Source organism: Ambystoma mexicanum, chromosome 7p (assembly GCF_040938575.1).
Source record: "Ambystoma mexicanum isolate Mex_15411 chromosome 7p, UKY_AmexF1_1, whole genome shotgun sequence".
In the NCBI taxonomy this organism is placed as follows: Eukaryota; Metazoa; Chordata; class Amphibia; order Caudata; family Ambystomatidae; genus Ambystoma; species Ambystoma mexicanum.
The window spans coordinates 230,544,063-230,570,474 of record NC_090939.1 but is presented as its reverse complement, the minus strand read 5'-3'; the positions used below and the strand labels follow the sequence as shown (position 1 = coordinate 230,570,474).

Below are 26,412 nucleotides of genomic sequence, written 5' to 3'. Positions count from 1 at the left end.
CAAAACTTGTGAGGTTCAATTGAGTTGAGTGGAATACCATTTTATTGGCCAGTTAAATGGACTCACCAAAATTAAACCAATCTTCACAACCTTACTCTTTTGGGGATTCTTTGCCTCTTCTCCCTCCGTTATCCACACCATTGAGGAAGAGGTCAAATCCCTGGTCATTCTCTTCAACCTGAAGCGGTCCCTTTTGCCGAACTTCGGCAAAGCATGACGTTCTTGTTTTGTCCTCCTGAAAGCGCTGCAAAAGTCACCAAAGCTCTCCTAATATTATACATTGAGCATTCTAATCCACTATTCGTTAGGAAAGATACCCAAATCTTTTTTTTATTTTTTTTTATTTATTTGGTTGACGCACTCAACCTTTCACATTTTTTATACACATTAATAAGCAGAGAAAGGAAACATTCTTACATTTTAAACATTTTCAATGTACAACATTCAGGTTGTGTTTTAATGATATGATATGGCATTTGTAACGCGCCTATACACAAGTGTTTCAAGGCGCGACGAGGCAGGGAGGGGGGAACAAGGGGAGACAGACAAACGATCCTACTAGGGCAGGTGTCATTCAGATCGCACAAGTGCATGGGTAGAGGGGACGGGAAAAAGTGCAATGGGGAAAGGGAGAGGGGAAAGTGCAGTACAAAGTGATTAGTAAAATACAAGATAAATAGTAAGGGCCAGCTGGTGGCAAGTGCAGTATAAGTGCAGACAAGTGCTGGGAAGGGGACTGTAGGGATACAGAGACAGTCCCGCAGTGCAGGGGTTGCCAGGGAGGCAGTGCAGGGGAGAGTGGCTGGGCCAAGGACCGAGATTGGTGAGTGGCTCAGTTGCTGATTCAGTACAGTTTCAGTGATTTAGCAGGGGAGAGGGGGAGATAAAGCTGAAGCAAAGAGGAAGGTTTTGAGGTGCTTCCGGAACCGGAGATGGTTCTCCTCAAGTTTCAGGGAGGCAGGAAGGCTGTTCCAGAGGGAGGCCCCTGCTGCGGAGAGAGATCTACCCCCAACTCGTTGCTTGGAGAAGCGGCTGACCCTGAGGGAGTTGGAGGCGGATGAGCGAAGAGCTCGAGAAGGAAGATATTCAGGAAGAGAGAGTTGAAGGTATTTTGGCCCAAAGCCCCAGAAGGCCTTGTGGACAATGCAGAGGGTTTTGAACTTTATCCTCGCAGCCACAGGGAGCCAGTGTAGCGATTTCAGTCCTGGAGAGATACGGTCCCTGGGCTTGAGGCCAAGGTCAAGTCTCGCAGTCCTGTTCGGGATGATTTGCAGCAGGCGGAGAGTAGAGGCAGGCAGATTTAGATAGAGGCTGTTACAGTAGTCCAGCTTTGAGAGAACCAGGGCTCTGGAGACAGTGAGCCTCTGGGGGAAGGAGAGGAAAGGAAGGATACCTCTGAGGAGGTGCAGCTGGTAGTGTGACTTCTTAGAAACGTCAGAAATGTGAGGAGAGAAGGAGAGTGTGGAGTCGAATGATTTCACTTCCTATTTTACACATTTTTTGATTCATATATAAATTTTGTTGTTAATCTCAGAAAGAAAGTGCAATCAATGAATTTGCCTCTATACATCTCTGTAACACATAAAACAATGTTACATTTTTGTCACCTTTCTCCTTCAAACCTGTCGCTATCAGGTAGTATTGCTTGTACATATTGAGCTAAAGCCATTTGTACAGCAATTCGTCTGTTAGATAATATCTGACTCCATATTTCATCTTCAGTTTGATAGAGATTGAAATGACCTTTCCAGAATACTTATCAAAGCTGGACAGCTGACTACCAAATGTGATAGCGTTTCTATGATCAGTAAATTATTACAAAAACAGCAGGTGTTTCGATTTTTCAAAATGAGCCCTCTTCTGGCACGGATCTCATTCGTCAAACACAAATTTAAACAAATTCTTAACAGTTGTGTATGGATATGATTTAACAGAGATTTTACCAAGTAGCTTTCCATTGTACGCAGACTTTTGAGACTGAATAATGTGATGTTGCAGTCCACATATCATTTGCATTGGTCCAAGGTTTGTATCCAGTCATATCGATACAAAGCTACTTTTGCTTTTACTGGGTTCAATAATAACAGTTCAATTGAAACATTTGCATCTATTAGTGCATCTAATACACAACTGTACCATGCTTTGGGAAATGTATCCGACGATGGAAGAGGCTCCTATTGCACATTTCCTATACAGACTGCACATTTTCCACATCACTTTGACTGTGTATAGATATCACACCCAGTTCATAGCGCGATAAAGGAAGAGGGGTACAGTTTGGTAAGCCTAATACTGCTTTCCAAAACTTGCTCTCATATCTTTTCCACACTTTCCTTGGTTTGGGTATCATTGTGTCAGAACCGTACGCGATTATGGGGACCACATTTTGCTGAAAAAAGGTCATTGTGTGGACAGATGTAAATTTACCATTTCTATACATAAGTATTTTAGCTTGAGATGTTAATGTTCTTATTTTTGCATCCAAAGTGTTAGCATAAGTTGAATAATTTACGCTCCCCGAAAAAGCAATGCCCAAATATTTGTATTATTGAACAACTGTGTTATTTTGAAGGTGTCAGGAACACTTAGCTTTATAGTTAATACCTTTTTTCCGGCAAATTACTACCTGTGTTTTTTCAACATTTATCGTCAAGTTGTTTTTGGTGACTTTTTTGCCCAATTCATCTAGGAGATTTTGAAGGTAGGACAAGGTTGTCCGCATATAACAGCCAGGAAATGTTTTGGTTTCCTATTTTGGGGGCATCTGCTAAGGTATCCATGAAAGCACCCCCTATGTCTAAGATGAATACATTAAACAAGGTTGAGGCTAAAATACATCCCTGCTTTAGCCCCCTTTCTGTTCTAATGCTAGCAGATAGCAGTCCATCCAAACTCAGCCTTACTTGGACAGTTGTTTCAGTATGTAATTCTTTTATTATAGTTAGCAATGATGCTGGATATTGTTCCAGCTTAGTAAAGAGCAATTGGCGATCAACGGAGTCGAAAGCTATCCGAAAGTCAACAAAGGCCATATATAAGGCCTGTTTTTTTCCCAGATATTTTGATGCTAGCATGTTAAGCGTTATCATATTTGGTGAAGTGCCCAAACCAGAGACAAAACCCGACTGAAAGGGATCTCTTCTACATTTCAACAGGGTACACTTGTTGATTTCTTGTAGTATTATTCAACTATACATTTTGCCGGGTGCATCTAGCAGTGCAATGGGCCGATAGCTTTTCCGTTTACTGTGATCACCCTTTTTATAAATAGGAACAATTATTGAGTGTCTCCATGATGCGGGAATAGTTTGTGCATAATTTATTTGTTCATGTATAAGTGACCATATTAGTATTGGTATTGCTTCAGGCTGTAGTTAGAAAGACCATCAGGGCCCGGGGCTTTTGATTGACTAGCCAAATTGATGTAATGCAAAAGATCTGCTTTATCAATATGAAGATGGAAAGCTTCTGGCACTTTGCCATCAGTTGTTATTTGGGATGACATAGGCCTGTCATAAATTCTTTTAAAATGATCCAACCACATTGTTTCAGGGTCAGGGACACTATGTATTTGAGACACAGCTTGGAACGTCAACGTGGCTTGATTTAATCTCTGCCAGATGTGAGCTGAATACTTGCCTTGGATTAATGTGAGCATCTTTATGCCATCCAACTGATAGAGTTTAGCATGATGTGCTTTAAGCCAATTTTTATAGATGGTTTTGATGTTGGCAAGAATTTTGAATCTTTTTATTGCCGGCAATTTTAATGCCTTACGCTTTTGCTGACGAAAGAGAGATTTTCTATTTTTCACATCAGCATCAAAAGCGTGACGTTTACGAGATGGAAATCCCTTAGTGACCGCTTTAATGACAAAATTTTGCATAAGATTGGAATAAGGTACATCACATATATGTTCTCTAGTGCGGAATGTGCAAAAGTGGATGCAAGAGATTCCTCCAGATGTAATAGAGAATTTTCTGACCATTTTAGTTCATTTAATCTGGGATTGACAATAAGGGTTCCCAACATCTTTTGAGAGTTTGTCTTTGGTTGTCAGGTAGTGATACACCATTTCGTTGAAAGCATTTTATGATCACTATGGGAAGCATCCTCCATTTGAAATGAGGTGAGTTTAGATAGTAATCCACTATCTACATAGATATAATCAATAGTAGCTTTGGAGGCACCACCCGACCATGTGTGCTGAAAAGTACCATCGGTAGTGCCAGTCTCGATTAGCATATGTAAAGAGCGGGATTTCATAAGATGTACCCATTGAATTTTCCTTGCTTTATCTTGCATGTGTGTTGGATGTAAACAATGTCAATTAAGATCTCCCGCCACTATTATATGCAAAATATCTGGAACTAGAGCAATATAATCCAACATGGTAGACACATCATATAGAAACTTCTGATCATCAATACCTTTGGGATTCCAGTACAAGTTTACACACGCATATAATGTGACTCGATCAGATACAATAGATAACTGTGAGAAGTCATTTGGAGCATATACTTAGATTGGCACTGGACTTTACACTTGTAAGAAGACCTGCCATGGGGCGACCTTTATTGCCCTTTAGGGCAACAGTTGCGTGGACTTCATGGTCATTCCAAATTGGCGAGTTAATTAGCCACGTTTCCTGGAGAATTACTATGTCAAATTGATCCAGTTTACAACTTGGGTTATTAAATAAGTGATGATGCCCACATTTGTTTCACGATACAAGTGTAATAGAAGTTTTTACATTTTGTTGCTCCAGTTAACTTCGGGAACTGCCACAATTACAAACACAGTTTGGGGTGGTTTTCTCACTAATCACATTTATCAAAGAAACTGGTTTTTCCATGACGGTTAGCACTTAACAGGTCATCAACCGCCTCCACTGGTCCTACTAACTTGTGTTGTGAAAACCCATCTGAAACAGTTCCTCCTTTGCTTGCCAAATAACATTTCGTACAACTCTGGATCACAGCCATAATCTCACAGTGCTTAACATTGTGTTGTTAATGAATTCTACTTGTTCAATATCTGAGCTATTTACATCATCCAGCATTGGCACATCCGAAAACAATTCCATTATGCTGCACCGGTTTAGATCATACTGCGGATACGGCGCCGGCCGGCATCCAAGTATTAAGAAACTCATGTTTACCTCTCGTGTTTACCTCTCGTGGGAGTGCCTTCAATTGTGGGGTCATTAATGGTTTGGAATTAAGAGGCTTGGCTGGGCTAGTAACATTTAGTGCACACAACGATTTTCTAGCTAACAGCGCCTGGAGCATGCGCTCTATTTCATCGCCATTTTCAACAGACTGAGGGGCCCCTGCTTTCAGGGGGAGATTGTTTCCTATGGTCATTGGTCATTGGGAAATGCACGTTTTTGGAAATCTTGCTCATTTCTGGCACACCCTTCTGTATGTTGCATGATTTATCGCATGATCATGAGCTTCAGACTCTTTGTTACAATCCGATATTTTGTCCTGTATTTGTATATCACAATGCTCGGTCAGATTTTCAAGTGGGGCGCCCAAGTTCTTAACGTTAGAGAATCTAGACATATAGGCATCAATCTCCCACCTAATTTCTTGACGCTGAGAATCTTTACTAGCCTGATCTTTTAATGCTGCATTAGAGTTTGTCGGCAATGGAAGAGCAGGTGTGTCACTCACCACAATCGACGGCCCAGGGGTACTCTTATGTATTTTCACAGCTTCTACAAGCTCGTCTAACGGGGCATAAGAAGGAATAGTTACGTTTGTTTTCTTAGGGAGAACCGTCGCTGCTTTACGAGATTTATTCATAAGCATACATTTCTTTTCTTTCGTGACAGCGAGAGAAACATTGTGTTGCTTTCACTGGCTTGGGCTTCAATTGGTGTTTTAGCTGATGTTTCATTAGGAGACACTTCATCAGTAATGATCTTTTCAATGTACGGCACGGACAAAACTATTTTGTCAAAGTTTTGGGTCGACATTCACCCCTGTGTTCTTTGGTTGAGATACTAGAATAGGAGTTCTAATAGGTGAAGTAGCACTACTGAATTTTGAACCAGCAATTGGCAATTGCCATATTTTATCATCAAAGGTTTTCTCAAACTTAGTTTGCCACGCTAATATGAAAGCTATGAGAACTTTGCATTACCATTTTGTCATTTAGCATGTCAAATAATGTAATTATGGTGTTCATAGTTGTACTCGTGGCGTCAAAAGTGATGGTCAAAAGTTTACTCATGCCCTCATTCGATGGTTGTTTCTCTGTGACAGTACATCTTTGTTGAGTAGGGGCTAGAATTGACGACACTGCATTTTCTCTTCCCAGGCTAGGAACATATTGGGTGAAAATATGAATAGAAAATTCAATTTCCAGGGAGTCTAGGTCAATGGCGACCATGTCGCCGGACAGGGCGCACTGTTTATCAAAGCTGTTCGGCACCATGGCCGCCAATGACTCACCCCTGAGAACGGTGCTATCGGACAAGGTAGCATTACAAGTTATTGCATCATTTAAATCATTCAATGGACTCTCATCTTCCACACAGGGAAGAGCAATTTTTGAAATACCAAGCCTTCTCTCCTATTGTGTTTTCAAAGTTCTGGTTGTGGATTAATTCGACTTATAGGCAGAATAGAAACATTTTATGTCAGTCGAGGCAGTGGAGGTCATTACGACCCAGGCGGTAAGTACACCAACTTTACCACCATGGTGTAAACTGTGTTTACACCATGGTGGATGGCGGATTTACCGCCCCATTCCAAGGTGAGTGGGGCGGTAAATCCCCATTTCCCGCTCCCCCTCCCCATTCCCATTTTTGCCCCATAGGGCATAATGGGAGTGGGGAAGGCGCTAATTACGGCACCGTAAATTACGGTGCCGTAATTAGCACCAAGGCGGTTTAGCGCCATGGATTTTAACGCCTGCTAAAAGCAGCCGTTAAAATTGGAATCAGGCGTTAAGGGTTAACGATGGCGTTAACCCTTAACGCCTGGGTCGTAATGACCTCCTGTGTCTTTGAATTTGTTTGTTATCAATCTGATTTTTGCAGAATGATTATTCGGAGTGGAACAAACTTGGGGTTTTGGAGATGAAAAGGTAGGTAAGGTGGGGAGGAGGCATATTTGTCCTCAAGGAGTACAGATTTTTCTTCATACTCCTTAGCACAAGTGGATGGAAAAGGAAAAAGAACGCACAAGCAAATCGGTGAAGGCCCTGAAATATAATTAAGCTTGCACCACGACGCCACAGCGAAGCGGCAAAGCAGTGCTTCCGCTAGGTGCGCGCGCGCTGGTGCGTGCGAAAATCCCCTTTTAAGATCTCGTTTGAAAAGGGGGCGGGGCTTCACTCGAAATTGCTGAAAATCGTTCTAAATGACACAAAATAAAAGGTATAAATATACCTGGCACTTAGTTTATACTAAATAGTGTCCAGAGTACAAAGAGAGCAATAATACCAGCAGGCCATGTCCAACGTAGAAAAATGCACAGAGCAACTTGCAGGGAGTCCGGTGCAAAGCGGTGCTTCCTAGGTGCTTACGCTAGTTGCACACGCCCAAATATGTATTTTTGGGCACTTTATCAGAACCCAGATTTGATGATCACTGGCGTTAATAGAGGGTAGAGCATCACTCGCGTGCTTCACCATCTCAATTGGCTGTCCACTAAGTCTAATGAACTTTCCAAAATGTATGCCTGGTTTACAAAGTTAGTATCTCTCATACCTCAGAGAGAAAATCAATAAACTACATGCTATTTTCTCTACAACAGCCTCTACCAACAGTCCGTCCCCACTCTACTGCAAACATGCTCCTTCACTGAACTTCTCCTATGCATCTGGAATGCACTTTCTAAATATATCCACCTAACAGATGCTAAACAAAATATTCGAAACCTATGTGTTAAAGACAATACTTTAATGGCTCATCGCCTTATACTTTCAAGCTTTTTCTTCACTCCACCCCAACCCAAGAAATTCTTTAAAATCTTGCTAGACCTGCAGGTCGAGTAACTTTGATTACTTACTCAACATAAGTGAAATACAAATGTTACCAGCACTTACTTTAAAATGGTGCATGTCACAATATAAGCCCACTTCTTGTTTGGGACACTGCTGCCACACAGAGGCCCTACAAACACAGAAACATTTATTTGACATTTACTTCAGTTTGTTGTCAAATTTTTGGGAAAAACATCCTAGAATTTCGTTGTGCTCTCCATCAAGGTTGAGTACCATACAAATCGTACTCGACCTTCATAAAAACTATACGCTAGACTAGGGTGAACCTTCATCTCCTCCAAAAAAGCATTTTGAAACTTCTGCCCATCACTAGTTTCATGCAAAATGTAATTCCTAGACTACTAGGAATCGGGCTTATTATTCTACTGTGTCAGAAGTTCATGTGTTAATGTCTCTGAATGACTGAAACCAACATATTCTAATGTATGTTGACACAGGTATGCATGCTTTAAAGTTGATGGGTTTGGGGTCATGGGCAACAAAGGAGCTTTCTGGGGGTCTCACACAGTATCTTAAATGCCACCCAACCTCAAAAGCCCTATCCACTAATTTTTATTTGTGAACAAATTGTTAGTGGGAGGATGGGATTACCCTACCCAATTCCTCAGACATCTCCACAGTAGATCCCAGGATCTCGATCAACTTACCCAAGTTATGTTTTCTGATCACTCTTTAACTCAGTGTCCCATGTCAATTCGAAGCCATATTTGAAAGAAACTATCACAAATTCTTTCTTAAAATGGTCTGTTAGTTTAGTTTTGTGAACGTCTTAGGGTGGGTGATACTATATTTTTTCATAGTTTGCAGAATGTGATCACTGAGGAATTTGAGAGGAACGATTTCCTGTGTGGCAATAACTAATGGATTATATTGCATGTTCATAAATCAAGGACTCCACCATCTATTTCTAGCAGTTCATACCCTTGTGACTCAGATTCCAAGTCAGGTTATACATCACTTGTGTTTAATGGGGATCCCTGTAGTTTAGACGACACCTATTTATGTTTAGGGAATGTTGACAAACGGGTGCGTATTACGTGTCATTGTCCTCTCATTGCAGAGTTGAATAGAAAATGAAGATTCGTTTACTTTGTTTCATATGTAGTTTATTTTGTTCTATTCTCCTTGGCATTCTTAAACATAAAATGATAAACATTTAATACAGAAATTCTATAAACCACAACAGTTTATATTTTATTATACTTTGCTTCTTTTCCCTAGTTGGAAGTCTATTATCGATCATCTTCTGACACATGAAAAAACCATGTTTAAAGACCTAATGAGTAAGTATGGTATTGTTTAGGTAACCTTACACTTTGATTACTGTGACCATGTCCTGTTGTATTATTGCCAAGTTTGATTTCATAGGTTCATAGGTATGTTTAATGTATTGAAGTTTATATGGCAGATATTTACTCCTATTTTTTAATATTATATGACATGCGTATGAAGCTTATATTATCAAAGTAAGAAGAACCTCTCTGCATTGCAAAATATGAACTGTAGAAATTATCATTATTTTCTTAGGAGACCTTGAAGAAGCTGAAAAGTTATTTGTATACATGTGTATACAAATATTTCAAAAATGAGTAGGAAGAAGGGGTTTTCCCTTAGAAACGCAGTCCCACTTTATCAGTGATATACCCGAAATAGTAGTATAAACATTTGTCTTGGGGTGCTTACATTTGTGCAACAAGCAAAAATTCATGGGTCTGATAACATGAGAAAAAACACGGAAGAAAATTGTGTACTAGATGATTCCAAAATAAGATGATACATTCTTGTAAACCAAAAATATTTTAAGATGTTTTTCTTTGATATAATATGTGGAAGTAAGCTACACCCTACTGATGAGCTTCAACCAGACCGAAACACGTGTCTGGGGTTGCTGTTGGTACTCTTGTTCAGAGGAGAGTTGCCTAGCATTTCAGTGCTGCACTGCCCCAGGGCAGGACAAAGACTGATATGTTTAGGAGATTTCTCCTTTGTGAAAGATAGTGAGCTGAAGACTCTGGGTAATGCTCTTGTAACCAGGACTCATGTCTGGCAGAGAGTCTCCCAGGAACCCCCTTGTTATTTGCAGAATTGATTGTTGACCAGAAAGACATTTTTTGTCAAGGCAAGTTCGGGAAGTGCCGTAATGAAGCCCCCATGGCCAGGCGTAATACTAGGGTTGTGTGCTAGGTGTCTTCTAACCATTTCAGCGGTTTCCATTTGAGAGATGCTCGTATAAAGAGACTCAATGTCCATCGTTACCAGCCACTGGGTGTTGGCATTGAAAAGTAGGGTATCCACTAAGGTGAGCATGGCTGTTGAGTCCTTTACAAAGGACTGCATTTTTCGGTATGTCGTTAAGTAGAAATGTATCCATGTATTGTGATGATGGTTCCAGAATGGATAGAATCCCAGAGACAATGGGCCTCCCTGGTATCGGGAACACTCCTTTGTGCACTTTGGTTAGGGCATAAAAGGCTGGAATCCTAGGGTGCGATGGTGTTAGTAAAGCTGCCTTTTGATCGGTAATCATCTCATCCATCAATGCTTCCTCTACCATTGATGCAATGAGACCATGAATGATGGGTGTTGGATCTGCGGGCAATTTTCTATAGCTTTTTCCATCCAATAGGGGGGTGTTCACCATTGTGTCATAGATGTCACGATCCATAATTACTGTGGCGCACCTTTTATCAGCGGGTTTTATAATTATATCGTCATTTGCGGCTAAGTTGTTTAGTGCCTGCAATTTTTCTTTAGTACAATTGTTGTTAATGAATGGTAAATTGTTTTCCAATTCTTTCAGTTTCTTTAAAAGTGCTTATTTCTCAGTGGAGGAGGTATGAATTGTGATGGCGGGCGTAGGCCAGTGTCATTCGGATTGGGTACTTTGGTTTTATCAGCAAAGAATTGTTTCAGTCTGATCTTTCACATCATCTGCGTGATTTCAATCCTAGTTTGGAAGGGGTCGTACCATGCTGTAGGTATGAACGACAAACCTTTCTGCAAGTTTTGTTCTTCTGGTCTTAGGTGGTGTTTAGAAAAAATCATTATCAAGGAAAGGAAAAGGTTGGCTGTGGGAAGGATTGGCCCCTGCAGCGGGTTATCCTTGGCGAGAATGTTTGCCATCTCGGCCTACCCCGATTGTTTCCGCGTTGTCCTAAAAAATGGGGTTGTGGTTGTTGTCGATATTGATTGCCTACCCCTCTGTAATTTCCTGGGTGGTCTTGTGTATTAAAGCATACTTGCTGTCTTAGTCTGTATGGTGCACCCCAGCCCATTCCTTGGCCACTGTTAGAGGAATTTATGCTGGAATTGTTGGAAGAAAAAGAGCTGTTGTTTCTGGAATTCTGATTTCAGCCTTGTGTGGTTGCTGAAAAGGCAGCATCCCTTCGTGCCCGTTTTGAAACAGGCGTGTCATATTCTTCCGTAGTATACCGATATACCTTTGCATGTTCAAACACTGCTAGATCCTTCTTAAGTTTTTGTATTTTCCTCGACGTATTTAGTTCTTTGAATTCTTTAAGCACAACATCTAATGCAGCCAATTTTGTTTTGAATAGTTCTAAATCAATTTGTTCCTTGATGGATGTCAATTTTTGTTCTAATTCTCGGAAGTTTTCTGAGATAGATTAGGCAGTGTTGATGATCAACACTAGCCAATCATGTATGCATTTGTTGGCGATATAAGACCAATCTTTCTGAAACTGTAAATGTTCTAAGAAGATGCGTGGCTCTATTCGGATGATCAGTCCATTCGGGGCCACGTGGGCCTGTAGATATTCTGTCATAAGGGCGCCGTGTAGTTCGGCCCTTTATGAGTTTCTTCCAAATAACTTCTACTTCACTCCATGCGTCGAGACTGATGCTATTCTGTCCTAATATATTGAGGCCTAAGAGGGATGGGTTGGACAAAATCCCTTGTAGTATTTGTTGACTCATATTATTCCTAAAGGCAAATGCTGTGCACTGCGCATGCCCGCGCGACGCATGCGGACCGAAACATCTCGGCTCCCGGCGGGCGCTACATTTATCCTAAAATATAACCCCTTTCTGCTGCACGAAATTACCCCATCTGCTCACGAACAGCGGCGGACACATTTGTTGCGCTACATTTTGGGGACGAATCGGAATGGGGGACTCCAGTACCAGCCAGAAAACCGCCGGCTGGTGATCTGCGGCCAGCCCAGTGTGAACCGAAGCGACCGCCCACCCCTCCCTCTCCGAGACACTCCGACACTGAAGTGCCCGGGCAAAGGGACGCGCCGGAGAAAACACCGGCAGACCGGCAGGAGAAACCCTGTGGCGCTCCACCGGCACCGTCAGAGTCACAACTGTGGTCCCTCCCTCCTGTCTGATCCTGGGGACACCGCAGGGCGCTGGGATCGGAACGGCTGCTGCAGAGGAACACGAGGGAAACGCTCCACCGCTCGCCCCAGGCCTGGGCCCACGCTGCCAGCCTCCCCCCAGTAATCTCCCCTCCCCGTCAGGGAGACTGCATCGCCCAGGGTCGAGTCGCGGCACGACTAGAAGGATCGAGTGCTGGGCTCCCCTGCTGGTGGACAACACGAGGGCAACGAACCCAGCAACAGACCCAGCTACAGCGAGGTAGGAGTGTGTGTGGGGCTGGGAGCTTGCCCTGTTTCCCCCTTACCCCTCCACGGCCATGCCTGTGAAGCCCATGAACTGAACTGCAAGGGGCGGAGATAGGTACTGGCTAGTGCGACGCCAGGGGACAATACTGCGGCACGATCCCGCATTTCCTTGAAAGACTGTTTTCTCCCCCCCCACCCACCCTAAGCAAGGCCTCAGCACACTCGGACTGCAGTGGGGGACAACCTGCAGAACAGCCCCTACAGGGCACCACTACTGCGGGGGCGAGCTCTCCCCTACTCATACGGCATCACCCCCAAGCGCCTGGCAGCCCTGAAGGAGGGGGCCACACCCCGGGGGAGCACGCTCCACTGTCTTCGACGTCGCCCTTGCGTGGACACACCGTGGGCACCCTGTATTGCTGCGACGTAACAATCTAACCCACGCAGGGCCCCCTCCAGGCCTCATCATCCATCCTCCTTGTCCATACCAGGCACGCCACCTGCGATATGGGGAAAGAAAAATCAAAAAGGCAAACTCTTCAAAGTAAAATGGACTTCTACACAACAGGGCCCCCTCCCGCCCGTGCCAGGGGACTCAGACTCCAGAAGAGGAAGGTGCCAGCAAAGAGCCCCATGACCCCCCAATCTCTCTGACAGACCTCATGAAAGCGATTGGGGACTCGAGAACATCACTGGAACTCAAAATGGAAGGCCTATCCACAGAGGTGTCCCTTATACGCCAAGACCTCTGCAATCTATCGACCAGGGTCGGTGAGGTGGAACAGAGAATTTCGGACACAGAAGACACGGTGCACTGTTTAGAGCAACAACTTACCGCGATCACTCAGAAAGTAGCCCAACTAGAAAACCGTGCGGAGGACAGTGAGTGGAGGGAGCGGCGCAATAACCTCAGGATCCTTGGAATACCGGAGAGGGAGGAAGGCCCCAGCGCTGAACTCTTTCTTGAGGACTGGCTAGCTCATATCTTCGCCCCCAGAAAACTGTCCAAATTCTTCACTATAGAAAGGTTGCATAGAGTCCCCACCGGTCCACCAACTCCGGGTGCCCCGCCCAGAACAATAATCGCACGCCTGCTGAATTACCGGGACCGAGATGCGATCCTACAAAAGGCAAGGGCCTCCGTCCCGATAACCTACAACGTGTCAGAATGCACACAATAATGGAGGAGAGAAATCGACACTCTCCCCCGAACCACAGAAGCCGAATGAATTCGACCCTCCACCTGTGGTTGGCACAGGCGCCTGATTATATACACAGGACACCACGTGGCAGCCAATGGGGGGGAAGAGGAGTTAGGAAGAGGTTGTGGATAGGATAGGGATGTAGGAACACCGGATAGATGGTTAGGGAACTCCTAAGGTGGATAGGAAAGGGGAACACAGGGAAAAACCTCCTTATCTAGTTCTTGTACTCAACCAAACACATAGGGTATGCGTTATTAATCTTGCCTCCTGCCTACCTCTAAATCATATAAACACACCTTAATACGTGTGAACATGTAACAAGATAAACATATAGCAAGCATAGATGAACAAAAACAATGGAATTAGATTCCATACATGAAATACATGACACATGGCCCGTTGGGCAAGCTGAAGCAACACTGAACACATATAGCCATAATGTACATGCCCAGACAACGACACCAGATCACTGTTGTCCCCTAACCCTGAATGTCCTGTATTGTAGGTTACTGATTTAGCAACCCTAAACATTGTCCGCACTCTGCCGTGTGCCTTTAAACACGCGAGTATTAAGCATCAAAGTCCTTAACAAGGATTTACTGAAAACACACACTTTGCTGTAAATTCGTAATGTGCCCAGTACTTATCTGAGCTCTGAGCTGCCCCACGGGACCACTCAGAGTCTGAAGAAAATGCCGTAACCACTGTCAGCCAGCCCGCCCGCATTCATCCTGCTTCCCAGTATTTACCAGCGTAATGTGCCCGTTACTTATCTGAGCTCCGAGCGGCCCCACGGGACCACTCGGAGTCTGAAGAAAACGCTGTATCAACTGCCAGCCAGTCCGCCAGCTTCGTCTTGCTCCAACATCTTACGGGCTGTAAGGAAAGCTTCGCTCACGTCTCGCTCCGACCGCACCCATCCAGGAACACAAAATAAGCCACACCTGCGGGCGCGAGCGTGTTGGCTTTATGCTTCCTTTCATTACTTGCAGCTGGCAACGCGAGGCAACTTGCGCTGAACTACAGGTCCTCTCCGGAATGCTGGGAAATGTAGTTCTCTTTACCAATGCTTTAATAAGCAAACTTAGTTACTCCCCGGCGGCACCAGCCCTTATTCCTGACACAACGGCTACAAGATCGGGTTCTACCCCGACTACACCAAGGACGACCAGAAGGCCCGCCAATCTTTTGACTCGGTCAAGAAGAAACTTCACTCGCTCTCTATCAAATATGCTTTATTCTTCCCGGCATCGCTTAAAGTCCACTATGAGGGACACCCAAAGATGCATGGGACTGGCTGGACCCCAAGTTCTCACGGGTTCCAGAGCGAGGCGCACGCCACCAGGACCGCCCACACAGAGGCCCCGGTCCAACTGACCATCGCCCCCTCAGTCTCCGAACAACGCAGACAACGACGTGACGGGGACCCCCACCGAAAAGGGGTAAGGACCATGCAACGGGGGGACTAATCTGCAATGTAATAACATGGGAGCGCTCAACTAGCGGCCGCCGCCCCTGATGCGGCGCGGGCACTATCACAGTCAGGGTTATCCCGAGGAAGTTCACCAAGTTATAAGTTTGTTCACCTAGTTATAAGTTCAATGTTTGGGCGACAGGTGCACCCAGTTGGGGGCGAAGTACAGGGTGGGGGGAGTTTTGGGGGCTCATGGAAACGGAATCACGAGACAAGAAGGCTGGAAACCGACGAGTACAGGCAATGTAAACTGTTTTTGGCCAGGACCGTGGACGCAACAGTCTGCCAGTCATCAGGCACTTCAATGCGAGGCAACCCCTGGATGTCTCCTCTGAGAAGAGATCGACATTGGCCCCCAAGAAAGGCACAACTGCCACTAATCTTCCCAGCACCCCAACAAGAGGACTCGCGCAGACAGGATGAACTCCAACAAGATGACAATACTGTCCTGGAACGTCAACAGCCTCGGCTCCAGCATAAAGCGGAGACTGGTGCTCCAGTACCTAAACCAACACTCGCCGGACATCGCCCTCTTAAATGAAACACACCTGATAGGCACAAACACCAACTTTTTCAAAAGATCCAACTACTCGAATGTTTACCATGCCGGATTCACGAAAGGTGCTAGGGGCACGATGATACTCGTTCATAAGAGAGTCCCTCTCCCGGTGAGGAAGATCAGAGCGGACCCCCGGGGCCGCTATGTACTGTTGCTAGCGGACATCTGGGGCGAGAAGTGGGGCCTGGCAGCGATCTATGCCCCCCCCACGCTGACGAATGAACTACTCTCCGAACTACAGAGCTTGCTCCTGGAAGAAGAGGCTGATACGTGGGTGCTTGGAGGGGACTTTAATGAAGTCATGAACATCGCAGTCGATAGAACCCATAGGAGACCTGGAACACGCCCCCCTCCACACCGCTCGCCGAGGCCGTGGGATTGGCGGACACATGGCGCTCACTCCATGGAGACGAGGCAGGGTTCTCCTTCTATACGGGTGTCCACAAATCGTTCTCCAGGATTGATTACGCCTTCATCCCCCGCAATATGACCCATATTCTCGACAATCTCGACACTGAATTCCTCGCGAGAGGAATTTCAGACCACTCCCCGCTCCTTCTAACTGTTAAAAACTCCTGGCGCCTCAACGCATACCATCTCCGTCTTCCTGAAATTGCGGAGGAGCTGGAAAGAAAGACAGCAGAATATTTCGAACTCAATAAAGGCTCCGTGGACTGCCCGATTTCGATCTGGGAGGCGTACAAAACAGTCCTCCGTGGGGAGGCTATCTCCGCGGTTTCTGCCTACCAACAACGCCAAGTCCAGAAAGTCAGGGAAGCAGAAGCACGCGTCTTGGAGTGTGAATGACAAATCCTAATACACAACACCCAAGAAGCAAAGGAGGCGATGCTCACGGCGCAAGACGCCCTCAGCAACGTATCTCTAGACAATGCACCAACTGCTCACCAATTAGTCTGGAGCCAAATATACGAACGGGGCGACAAGGCTAACAAGACTTTGGCCTGGTTGGAGAGACGCGAACTAAGCAGAGGACACGTAAGGGCAATCAGATCTCCAGATGGAACACTGTTGACAGAAGACTCTGATATTGTCGAGGCATTCGCAACCTACTACAAAAACCTCTATACCCCACCCACTGGGAACCCACCAATTGAACCATCACGCTACCTCAACCAAATAGAGCTCCCGATACTCCCACAGCACCAATCAGATCTCCTGAATGCTGATATCACCGACACCGAGGTGCAAGAGGCGCTAGCACAACTCCAACCTGGGAAAACCCCAGGACCCAATGGGTTCCCGACAGACATGGAAATGCCTCGGTTGCATGTTACCTACCCACATGCATCGCATGTTCCTACGCAGCAGAGAACTGGGAGCTCTCACCCCAGACCTCAGAAAGGCACGCATAGTTGTCATACACAAGCCCGGGAAACCTCCAGAGGAATGCGCCTCCTATCGTCCGATATCCCTGATTAATGGCGACGCAAATGTCCTCGCCAGAACACTAGCTAACCGACTACTGCAGGTGATTGAGACCCTCGTCCACCCAGAACAATGTGGTTTCATGCCTAATAAATCGACTCAAATGAATTTACGTAGAGTCCAATTGGCGCTATCCAGGGCAAAGGAAATTCCAGCCCCACTGGCTCCCCAATCTCAGCCGCTCTGGCGACACCAATCCCTACGGATCCCAAGATGGTACTCCTGGGCATCGGGGGTGAAGTAGACTTGTCTAAATACGAGAAAATGTTTTTGACAATTGTGCTGCGGGCAGGCAAAAGACTTATTGCGGCCAATTGGGTTTCAGCCGACCCACTGTGCCTGAACCGGTGGAGTAATGAGCTGGACAGGTGCGCAGCCTCAGAGCGCCGGATCTATAACGCACAGGGCTGTCCCCGTAAATTTGAAAAAATATGGGGTAAATGGCTCGACGCTAGCTGAGACCTACAGGTGGGGGTGCATCAGCAGCACGGTTAGCATTGTTTGCCTGCATTGGCCTATTGATGTCTTACGGTCCTCGTCCCCGTGGGCCCATGCAAGCTGTTATTATTGCCAAATTGCCTTCGTCATATGTATGCCGCTGATTCATGTCTCATTTATGTTCATTTCTTTATGTTATGTTGTTTTAAACTCAATAAACAGAGTTATAAAAAAAGGCAAATGCTATGAGATACAGAGTAGCACAGTCCACAATCATGAGTATGAATTTATTCCCCAACTAGGATGTTTCTAGTGGACCCACTATGTCCATCGCTATGTAGTAAAAGGGCACGTCGCTGATAGGAATGGGTTGTAACAGGGCCTGGGGAACTGGAGTAGCTGAGGTCTTTTGACAAATTTCCCAGGTAGAGACCTAGTTCTTCGCATCTGCAAACACTCCGGGCCAGTAGAAATTGGCTGTTACCTGGCTTTTGTTTTTTCCTATTCCCTGATGGGCGGCTGTTAGATTGGAATGGGCCAGCTCCAACACTATCCTCCGATGACTGTGGGGTTTACCAATTGTGTTGGGTTAAGACCATCTTTCCCAAAATCCCCTCAATAGTAACCCCTTTTGTATTTTTTTTAAATGTATTTATTTAATGTGATTTAGTTTCAATAAAAACGTTTCACATATAAACATATTCACAAAAACATGTTATTAAAATCCATACACTAAATAAATATCAATAGATTTCAAATTTCATCATGTATATTTTTACTATTTCATCAGAGTATAAACAGATTACTCGGCGTAATACATATAATATCACTCTAATAAATAGCTACAGTAAAATCATATCAAATACAATGTAAAATCCACCAATATTCAATTTAGCAGCTATACATATCTATACTCTTTAAAGTGCGATGTGCAGTAAAGCATTCCTAGTACTAAGACAGTATTTCTTGAAATTGTAACTCTTGATTCTCCAGCATGGGGTCTGGCATGGATTCACATGCTCATGAATATTCCCCGTCGTCAGGCTGGGAATCCTCGGTAAAGAAAAAACCAGTATCAGTTTCGTTTCTGATCTGTCTTTCGTAGTAATAACCAATCACTGGTCTCTGCGTCATACTGACCACAGCCAATGACTGCCCTCTACCTAAGCACCGCCTCTGGCAGCCATCTTCAGATTTTTACCGCACGTTCATGTGTTGGGATCCTCGTGCTATTGCTCTCGAGCGTTGGTGCTATTTTTTTCACGTTTTTTCTCAAAAACTTCATTTTTCGGTCAAAAGAGCCTCAAGCTCCACCGACTCTCCATCCGATCAACGGGGACCCGTGTCGGATTCGTCTGCGCCCCTCAAGGGTGAAGATTTCGTCGAGCTATGCTTTTGGAGGACTCCAGAAGTTTCTCAGGCCCGGTCAGGGCCCAGGAGAAGGGAAGCTCGACGCCCGGAAAGCTGTTCAGGGTCTGCCCTGGATGCCAGCTGCAGAACGTCTTCAAGGAGGACGAACACTCTTTTTGTCTTTACTGCCTACATGAGGACAAGACACACGTGGAGAAGGACTGTGCGTTTTGCGGCAACATGTCGGAGCGGACCATGAAGGACCGCCATCAACGTCTCGCCAACTGGCTGGAAGGGAAGAGCCCGTCCGGCGAGAAGAAGAGGAAGAAATCCGAGCGGTCTTCTAAGACCTTTGAGGACGCCCCGGCGACGGGGGTCCAACATAAGGCCAAGCACCGCGAGTCCGCTGGCACCGGGAGCGCCGAACGGTCGGGCTCTACGGGCGCCAGGCTGGGCGCATCCTCCCCGGCGCCATCAACCACGAGCCAACGCTCTGGGTCGGGTAAGAGGAAGGCCGAGCACCCGGCGAGGCTCCTAGATCGAGCTCGAAGGCGGAGGGGGAGCGAGTCACTGTCCCCCCCCTCAAGGATAAGGCGGTGAGCGCACCTAAGGTGGTGAAGGCCTTAATCCATCTGGCCAAGCCCTCTATCGAGTCTGTCGCGGCGGCCCTGGCCCAGCCTGTGGAGGCTACGCCAGTGGTGGCGACCTCGGGGCTCAGAGTCTCCCTGCCACCTCGGAGGGAGTCCTCTTTTGTGCCCATCGATAGGACCCCCGTGAAATCCCCCGTGGGGAAGAAAAAGGGGGGGCAGGGCGTCGTCGTAGATTCGGCCTCAACCTCGGAGGAGGAGCTGGTCGAAGTCTTAAGCCACGGCCTCGGCGTGGAAGAAGACCGGCCCGTCGGGATGGATCCCGACGCAGGTGACGACGACATCGTCGAGGGTACCGACGGGGCCCCTGATCGCCCGTCGGATTCCCCTCTGCCAGCGCCGCGAGACAGCTCGGCGGCCATTTTGTTGGCTATACAGTCCTTATGCTCAGAGATAAGGACGAGACTACCGTTGCCGACGGAACCTCTCCCGTCGGGGGACCCAGAACCGGGACCTTCTGGGGTTCCCCCTACCAAGAAAAGAAGGAACCACCCTCCTCCTCCTTTTCAGCCGTCGCGCCCCTTCCAGCCCTCCTCCCCGTCCACCCGAGGGGATGATACAGGGACTGACACGGCAGCGACGGGTACGGACGACGAGGTATACGACGAGGATGTACCGTCGTCGCCTCCCACCAGGGCTTCTCCGCCCGACGAGATTGGATCGTTCCACTCCATGATCGCCAGGGCATCCGAGCTTTTCCAACTCTGCCCTGAGGAGAAGAAGAAGGAAGGTTTCCTTTATCAGCGGCGCGAGGCCAAGAGGAAGACGGTCCTCGCAGTGCCTCTATTGGACGACATTTGGGATGAGGGCCTCACCCTCCTCAAGAACCCTTCCACGACGCCAGCTAGAAGAGACCGGTACGAGAAAAAGTACCGGGTCCCGGACACGGCCCCCCTGTGCCTCCGGGCGCAGCCTACCCCGGACTCCGTCGTCTCCGCGGCGGCCAGGAAAAAAGCAGGGGGGGGTGTGGCCTCCACATCGACTTCCCCACCGGACGGCGAGGGAAAGAAATTGGACGCTATGGGACGCAGAGTCATCTCGTCTGCAGCGACGACGATTTAAGCTGCCAACGCCTTGGCTATCGTGGCCCGATACGACAGGGAGCTCTGGTACAAACTGGCTCCCCTGCTGGACTTCTTGCCGGACGACAAGAGGGCAGAGGCCCTGGAGATCCTGCAGGAAGGTGAGGTGGCTTCGGACCACGCCATTACCGTTGCGACGGACATCGCCGACACTGGGTTCCGCCAGTTGGGCAACGGCGTTTGCCTTAGGCGGCGTGGATGGCTCAAGGCTACGGACTTCCGTCAAGACGTTCAGACCAGAGTCCTGGACATGCCCTTCGATGGGAACAACCTGTTTGGGAAAACAGTGGACGATTCCCTTCAGGCCATTAAAGCGGACACCGAGTGGCCCGAGCCCTTGGAGTTCTGCAACAACGACGGACGCCCTTTTCGGAGCAGCGGAGGCAAGGGCGCCTCCAAAGGTTCTGGCGGCGGTTTCTCCTCCTACCGTCAAGCGGCCCGCTCGTCGTCTCAGGAGGCCTACAGAGGACGAGGCAAGTCTGGCGGACCCCGCCGTCGTCGCCAAGGACAAGGCGGCAAAGCCTCGTCGAAGCAGGATTGAACCGGCCGTGGGGTCGGGCCCCCACCGAAGCACCCCGGTGGGAGGCCGGCTGGCGAGCTTAGTCAGCGTGTGGGAGTCCATCTCCACCGACCGTTGGGTGCTGGACGCCTTGGCCCGGGGCCACGCGCTCGAGTTTCAAAGAAAGTGTCCGCGCGTCCCCCCCGTGGCCAGGAAAGAACTTCACGTCCCTCAACTTCTCCTGGAGGTAAAGGCGATGCTCAGGAAGGGCGCCATCGAACTCGTTCCAAAGAGGCTTCGGGGCCGGAGTTTACTCGAGATACTTCCTCGTGAAGAAGAAGACGGGGGGATGGCGCCCCATCCTGGACCTGCGACGTCTGAACAAGTTCATCAAGGCGCAAAAGTTCCGGATGGTCACCCTCCAGCACGTCCTGGGTCAGCTGGAGGAAGGAGACTTCCTGTCGTCCTTGGATTTGGAGGATGCCTACTTCCATATTCCCATCCTGAAGGGGCACCGAAAATTCCTCAGGTTTGTGGTCCAAGGGCGTCATTACCAGTTCAAAGCCCTCCCCTTCGGACTACGGTCGGCACCCAGGGTGTTCACCAAGTGCCTCGCACCGGTGGCGGCGCAGCTGCGCCGCGAAGGGATCCACATCTACCCCTACCTGGACGACTGGCTCATCCGAGCCAAGACAAGGGAGCTCGCCGTGGTTCACACGGCAAGGACCGTCCAACTTCTCACGGACCTGGGATTCTCCGTGAACTACGCCAAATCCCACCTGGTACCCGCGCAAGACGCTCGGTTTCTGGGAGCGAGGCTCAACACAGTGTCCCTTCTGGCCTCCCCGTCGGAGGAGAGGACCAGGACCATCTTGGGCAAGGTGCAGCGGATGTTGGTGGCCGACGCGGCCAAGGTGAGGTCCATCAAGTCCCTCCTCGGAATGATGTCTTCCTGCATCTACCTCATTCCCATGTGCAGGCTCCGGATGCGCCTGTTGCAGGAGTTCCTGGACGCGCGCTGGATCCAAACGACGGGCAGCTTCGAGGAAAGGATCACACTCGACGAGAGTTTCCGACGAGCGATCTGGTGGTGGGGCACCCGCGCGCATCTGACGGCGGGCATGGACTTCCAGACCCCAGCCCACCAGGAGACAGTGACCACGGATGCCTCCCTGGAAGGGTGGGGAGCGCACACCGAAAATCTGCACGCAAGAGGCCTTTGGCTCCCGACGGAGAAATCCTTACATATCAACATCCTGGAGCTCCGTGCAGTGTTTTGGGCCCTCAGGTCCTTCCTTCCGTCCCTCAAGGGCAAGGTGGTGAGGATCTTCACCGACAACACCACCACCATGTTTTACATCAGGAAACAGGGCGGAACCAGGTCCCCAGCACTGTCCAAGGAGGCGCAGGACCTGTGGCATTGGGCAGTCGCCCAAGGGATGTTTCTGGTGCCGTTTCATCTGGCAGGGATAAAAAACACCATCGCCGACTCACTCAGCAGGGAGCTGCGCTCGTGCCACGAGTGGGAACTACGGCAGGATCTAGTGGATCGCCTCTTCCGACGGTGGGGCACACCCCAGATCGACCTGTTCGCGACGGCGACGAACTCCAAGTGCCGGAGGTTCGCCAGCAGGTTTCCCCAGGCGAGGAGCATGGGCGATGCCTTCTCGTTCCCCTGGGAGGGCCTGTTCCTCTCCGCATTCCCTCCTTTGCCACTGCTAATCCGGCTCGTCAACCAGCTCAAGAGGTCACGGTGCAGGATGATCCTCGTCGCACCTGCGTGGCCGAGGCAGATATGGTTCCCGGACCTTCTGGACTTGTCAGCGTCCCCGCCAATCAAGCTGCCGGTGGATGCGGATCTGCTCTCCAGGGAAGGAGGCGCCATCCTCCACCACGACCCGAAATCGCTGAACTTGCAGGCCTGGCTCCTGCAGCGCTAGAGTTTGGAGGATACGACATACCGGCCGACTGCAGAGAGGTTCTTGCAAAGGCTAGGGCGTCCTCGACTCTTAAATGCTACGGACACAAATGGAAGAGGTTCTCTGTCTGGTGCCACGCACAGAAGATTAACCCTCTACGGATTACGGCTCCCCAAGTACTGCCGTACCTGCTGACGCTGGCCAAAGCTGGACTGGCACACGCGTCCATCAAGATTCATCTGGCTGCGATCTCCCAATAACCAGAACCACGGGGCGGACGTCCTTGTGGTCTCATCGTCTGGTGAAAGAGTTCATGAAGGGACTGTTCAGATCGTTCCCGCCGGTGAAGGCTCCGGCCCCGGCGTGGGAGCTCAACGTGGTGCTGACCAAGCTCATGGGACCTCCGTTCGAGCCTCTGCACTCGGCCCCGTTGAAGTTTCTGTCATGGAAAACAGCGTTTCTTGTGGCCATCACCTCCGCACGACGGGTGGGAGAGATCCAGGCCCTTTCCTGCAAGGCCCCGTACTTGACTTTTCACGACACAAGGGTAGTGCTCAGGACGCACCCCTCCTTCATGCCCAAGGTACCGTCGGACTTCCACCTCAACGAACCCTTGGTGTTGCCTGTATTCTTCCCGTCGCCTTCGTCGCCGGCTGAGAGAACTTTGCACTCGCTGGATGTGGCTAGAGCGCTGAAGTTCCAAGTGGACCGCACGAAGTGTTTTCGGAAGACGTCACAACTCTTTGTGAACTTTGGACCTGTCAATCAGGGGAAGGCTCTCTCGAAGGCTTCCATTTCCAGATGGCTCTCCGGCTGTATCATGTACTGTCATCGGTTGGCAAACCGATCGCTGCCTGGCCGTCCGAGAGCCCATTCCACCAGAGCGATCACAGCTACCACGGCGTTCCTTTCTGGTGTGCCCCTGCTGGACATATGCAGGGCTGCTACGTGGAGGTCGACGCACACCTTCACGAAGTTCTACTGCGTCGATCGGGATTCCAGGGAGGAGTCCAGGGTCGGCCAAGCAGTGCTGCGCAACCTGTTCGCCTGAGGTGAGCCTGGTGGGGAGGTAAGATGCTTAATGTTGAGTTTGATGCAATGCTTAATGTTGAGCCTTTGCCACCTCCCGTGGTTGTGCATGTGTTTACTGCTATGTATTCTTTATTCATGAGCATGTGAATCCATGCCAGACCCCATGCTGGAGAAGGAACAAGTTACTTACCTGTAACTGTTGTTCTCCAGCATGGGTCTGGCATGGATTCACATGCGAACCCTCCCGCCTACCCCTCTGCGGCTCTTCACTTGGTCATACTGCCACTTCACGTGCTTCCAAATCTGAAGATGGCTGCCAGAGGCAGTGCTTAGGTAGAGGGCAGTCATTGGCTGTGGTCAGTATGACGCAGAGACCAGTGATTGGTTATTACTACGAAAGACAGATCAGAAACGAAACTGATACTCGTTTTTTCTTTACCGAGGATTCCCAGCCTGACGACGGGGAATATTCATGAGCATGTGAATCCATGCGAGACCCATGCTGGAGAACAACAGTTACAGGTAAGTAACTTGTTCCTTCCATCATATGTGTAAATAAACTCATCTTACTGTTTCATATACAGAGGTCTGGAACATATACATTGTGTTAGAAAATGTCTTAGTTTCTGTTTTACCTCTGATTTTATACAATCAATGTGTTCTATCTTTCGAAGACAAGCCATGGCTAGGACCTGCTGTATTTAATACAGGCAATTGATTAACCTGGAGTAATAGTATAAACCAACGAACCATTATTGAGTGGCAAATTATTAGATATTGTGGTGGGGCAAGATACCAGTGCATTTTCTCGATCACCTCTGCATAGGTTTTCGGTCTCCTTAGTGTGTCATAATTGCAATTCCAGTCCCAATTTTCCAACTTGGTTTTCCACCTGCAACATAGGACTGGTAGTTTCTAAGAATGATCAGGCGTCTACGAGATCATTTCAAGCATCTTATTACATACCATTTTAAACATAGTCTTCTTACTTGATACTGGCCAAGAAGAAACGAAAGAGTACTCAAAACTATCAGTGCCAGGCATTATTTTTTTTAAGGATTTTAAAATAAAGCAGTCCTTTCCTTTTGAGAAACTGTCCTTTTGAGCGACATAAGCCCCGGCTCTAACCTTATAACAGAAATCCGCACAGAGGGGGGAAGGGGATAGGATTTTCTGCCAGAATTTTCCCTCTAGCACTCCCAGCTATTTCAAGTCCACGTCTGTGAGAGCCTCTAGGCCATCTGGGCTATACAAAATGGATGGGCAAAAAGATTGTTTATATAGCCGCATGATCCCTTCTAGGCTATATCCTGATGTCTCACTAGAGTACTTGGCATTTAGGGTAGTGAGTAAATGCACCTTCCGTCTTTCTTTCACAGGAGCGTGTGACCTCCACCAACGTCTGTCCACTCCCAAATATCTATAACTATCCACATATTCCAGTTTTTTTACCCATCAATCATATAGACGGACGCGGAACATATTTACTACAGATCTGCATCACCTTTGTTTTGGATAGGTTAATACATAGATCGTTCTCAATGGCATAATGCTTCAGGATTTCAAAGAGGTGTTCATCCTGCCACAAGTGTGATCCAATAGCACTATGTCATTTACATAAAGCAAACTGCTTAACAGCACCTGGCCAATTCTTGGTGGACAGTTGCCGCAGCTCTTGGTATGTGGACAAGTCAGATAGGAAAAGGTTGAGTGGGGGGGCAACATGCAACCCTGCTTAACCCCCATACCCCCTCTATGTTGCCATGGGAGCAGTGAAGGAACCCTCCTCCCCCCGCTGTCCAACCTCACTTTTACACTTGTCTCGGAGTAAAGCCTCTGCATAAAATGTAACCGGTCACCAGAACAACACAGCCCGGCCAATTTTCACCACAGTTTTTTCCGGTTCACTGTGTCAAACATCTGTAAATGCTGCGCACAACACTGGGTTAACTTTTACTTTGGCTCTACTTGGGATCGTATTGATTGACATCAAATTATGTACTGCTAAACTCCCGTCTCTAAAACCCAATTGCATGGCGTTACCAGTAGCATCTAACTTCGACAGGAGCCGATAATTAGCAGGGTCCTGCAAGTTTCCAGCTTTATAGATGGGTACCAACAGAGATGTACGCCATGTCTCTACTATCTGTTTT

General features: G+C 47.9%; 1 protein-coding gene across 3 annotated transcripts in view; it reads left to right on the top strand.

The window, feature by feature from the left end:
* The window catches only part of DOP1B (DOP1 leucine zipper like protein B), a 1,145,257-nt gene that overhangs the window by 881,374 nt on the left and 237,471 nt on the right, over positions 1-26,412 (top strand). For all 3 annotated transcript variants that reach the window (XM_069636119.1, XM_069636117.1, XM_069636118.1), the window contains exon 31: positions 9,241-9,302. In XM_069636119.1, the coding sequence (XP_069492220.1) occupies positions 9,241-9,302 (62 nt within the window). The remainder of the gene's footprint in view (positions 1-9,240; positions 9,303-26,412) is intronic.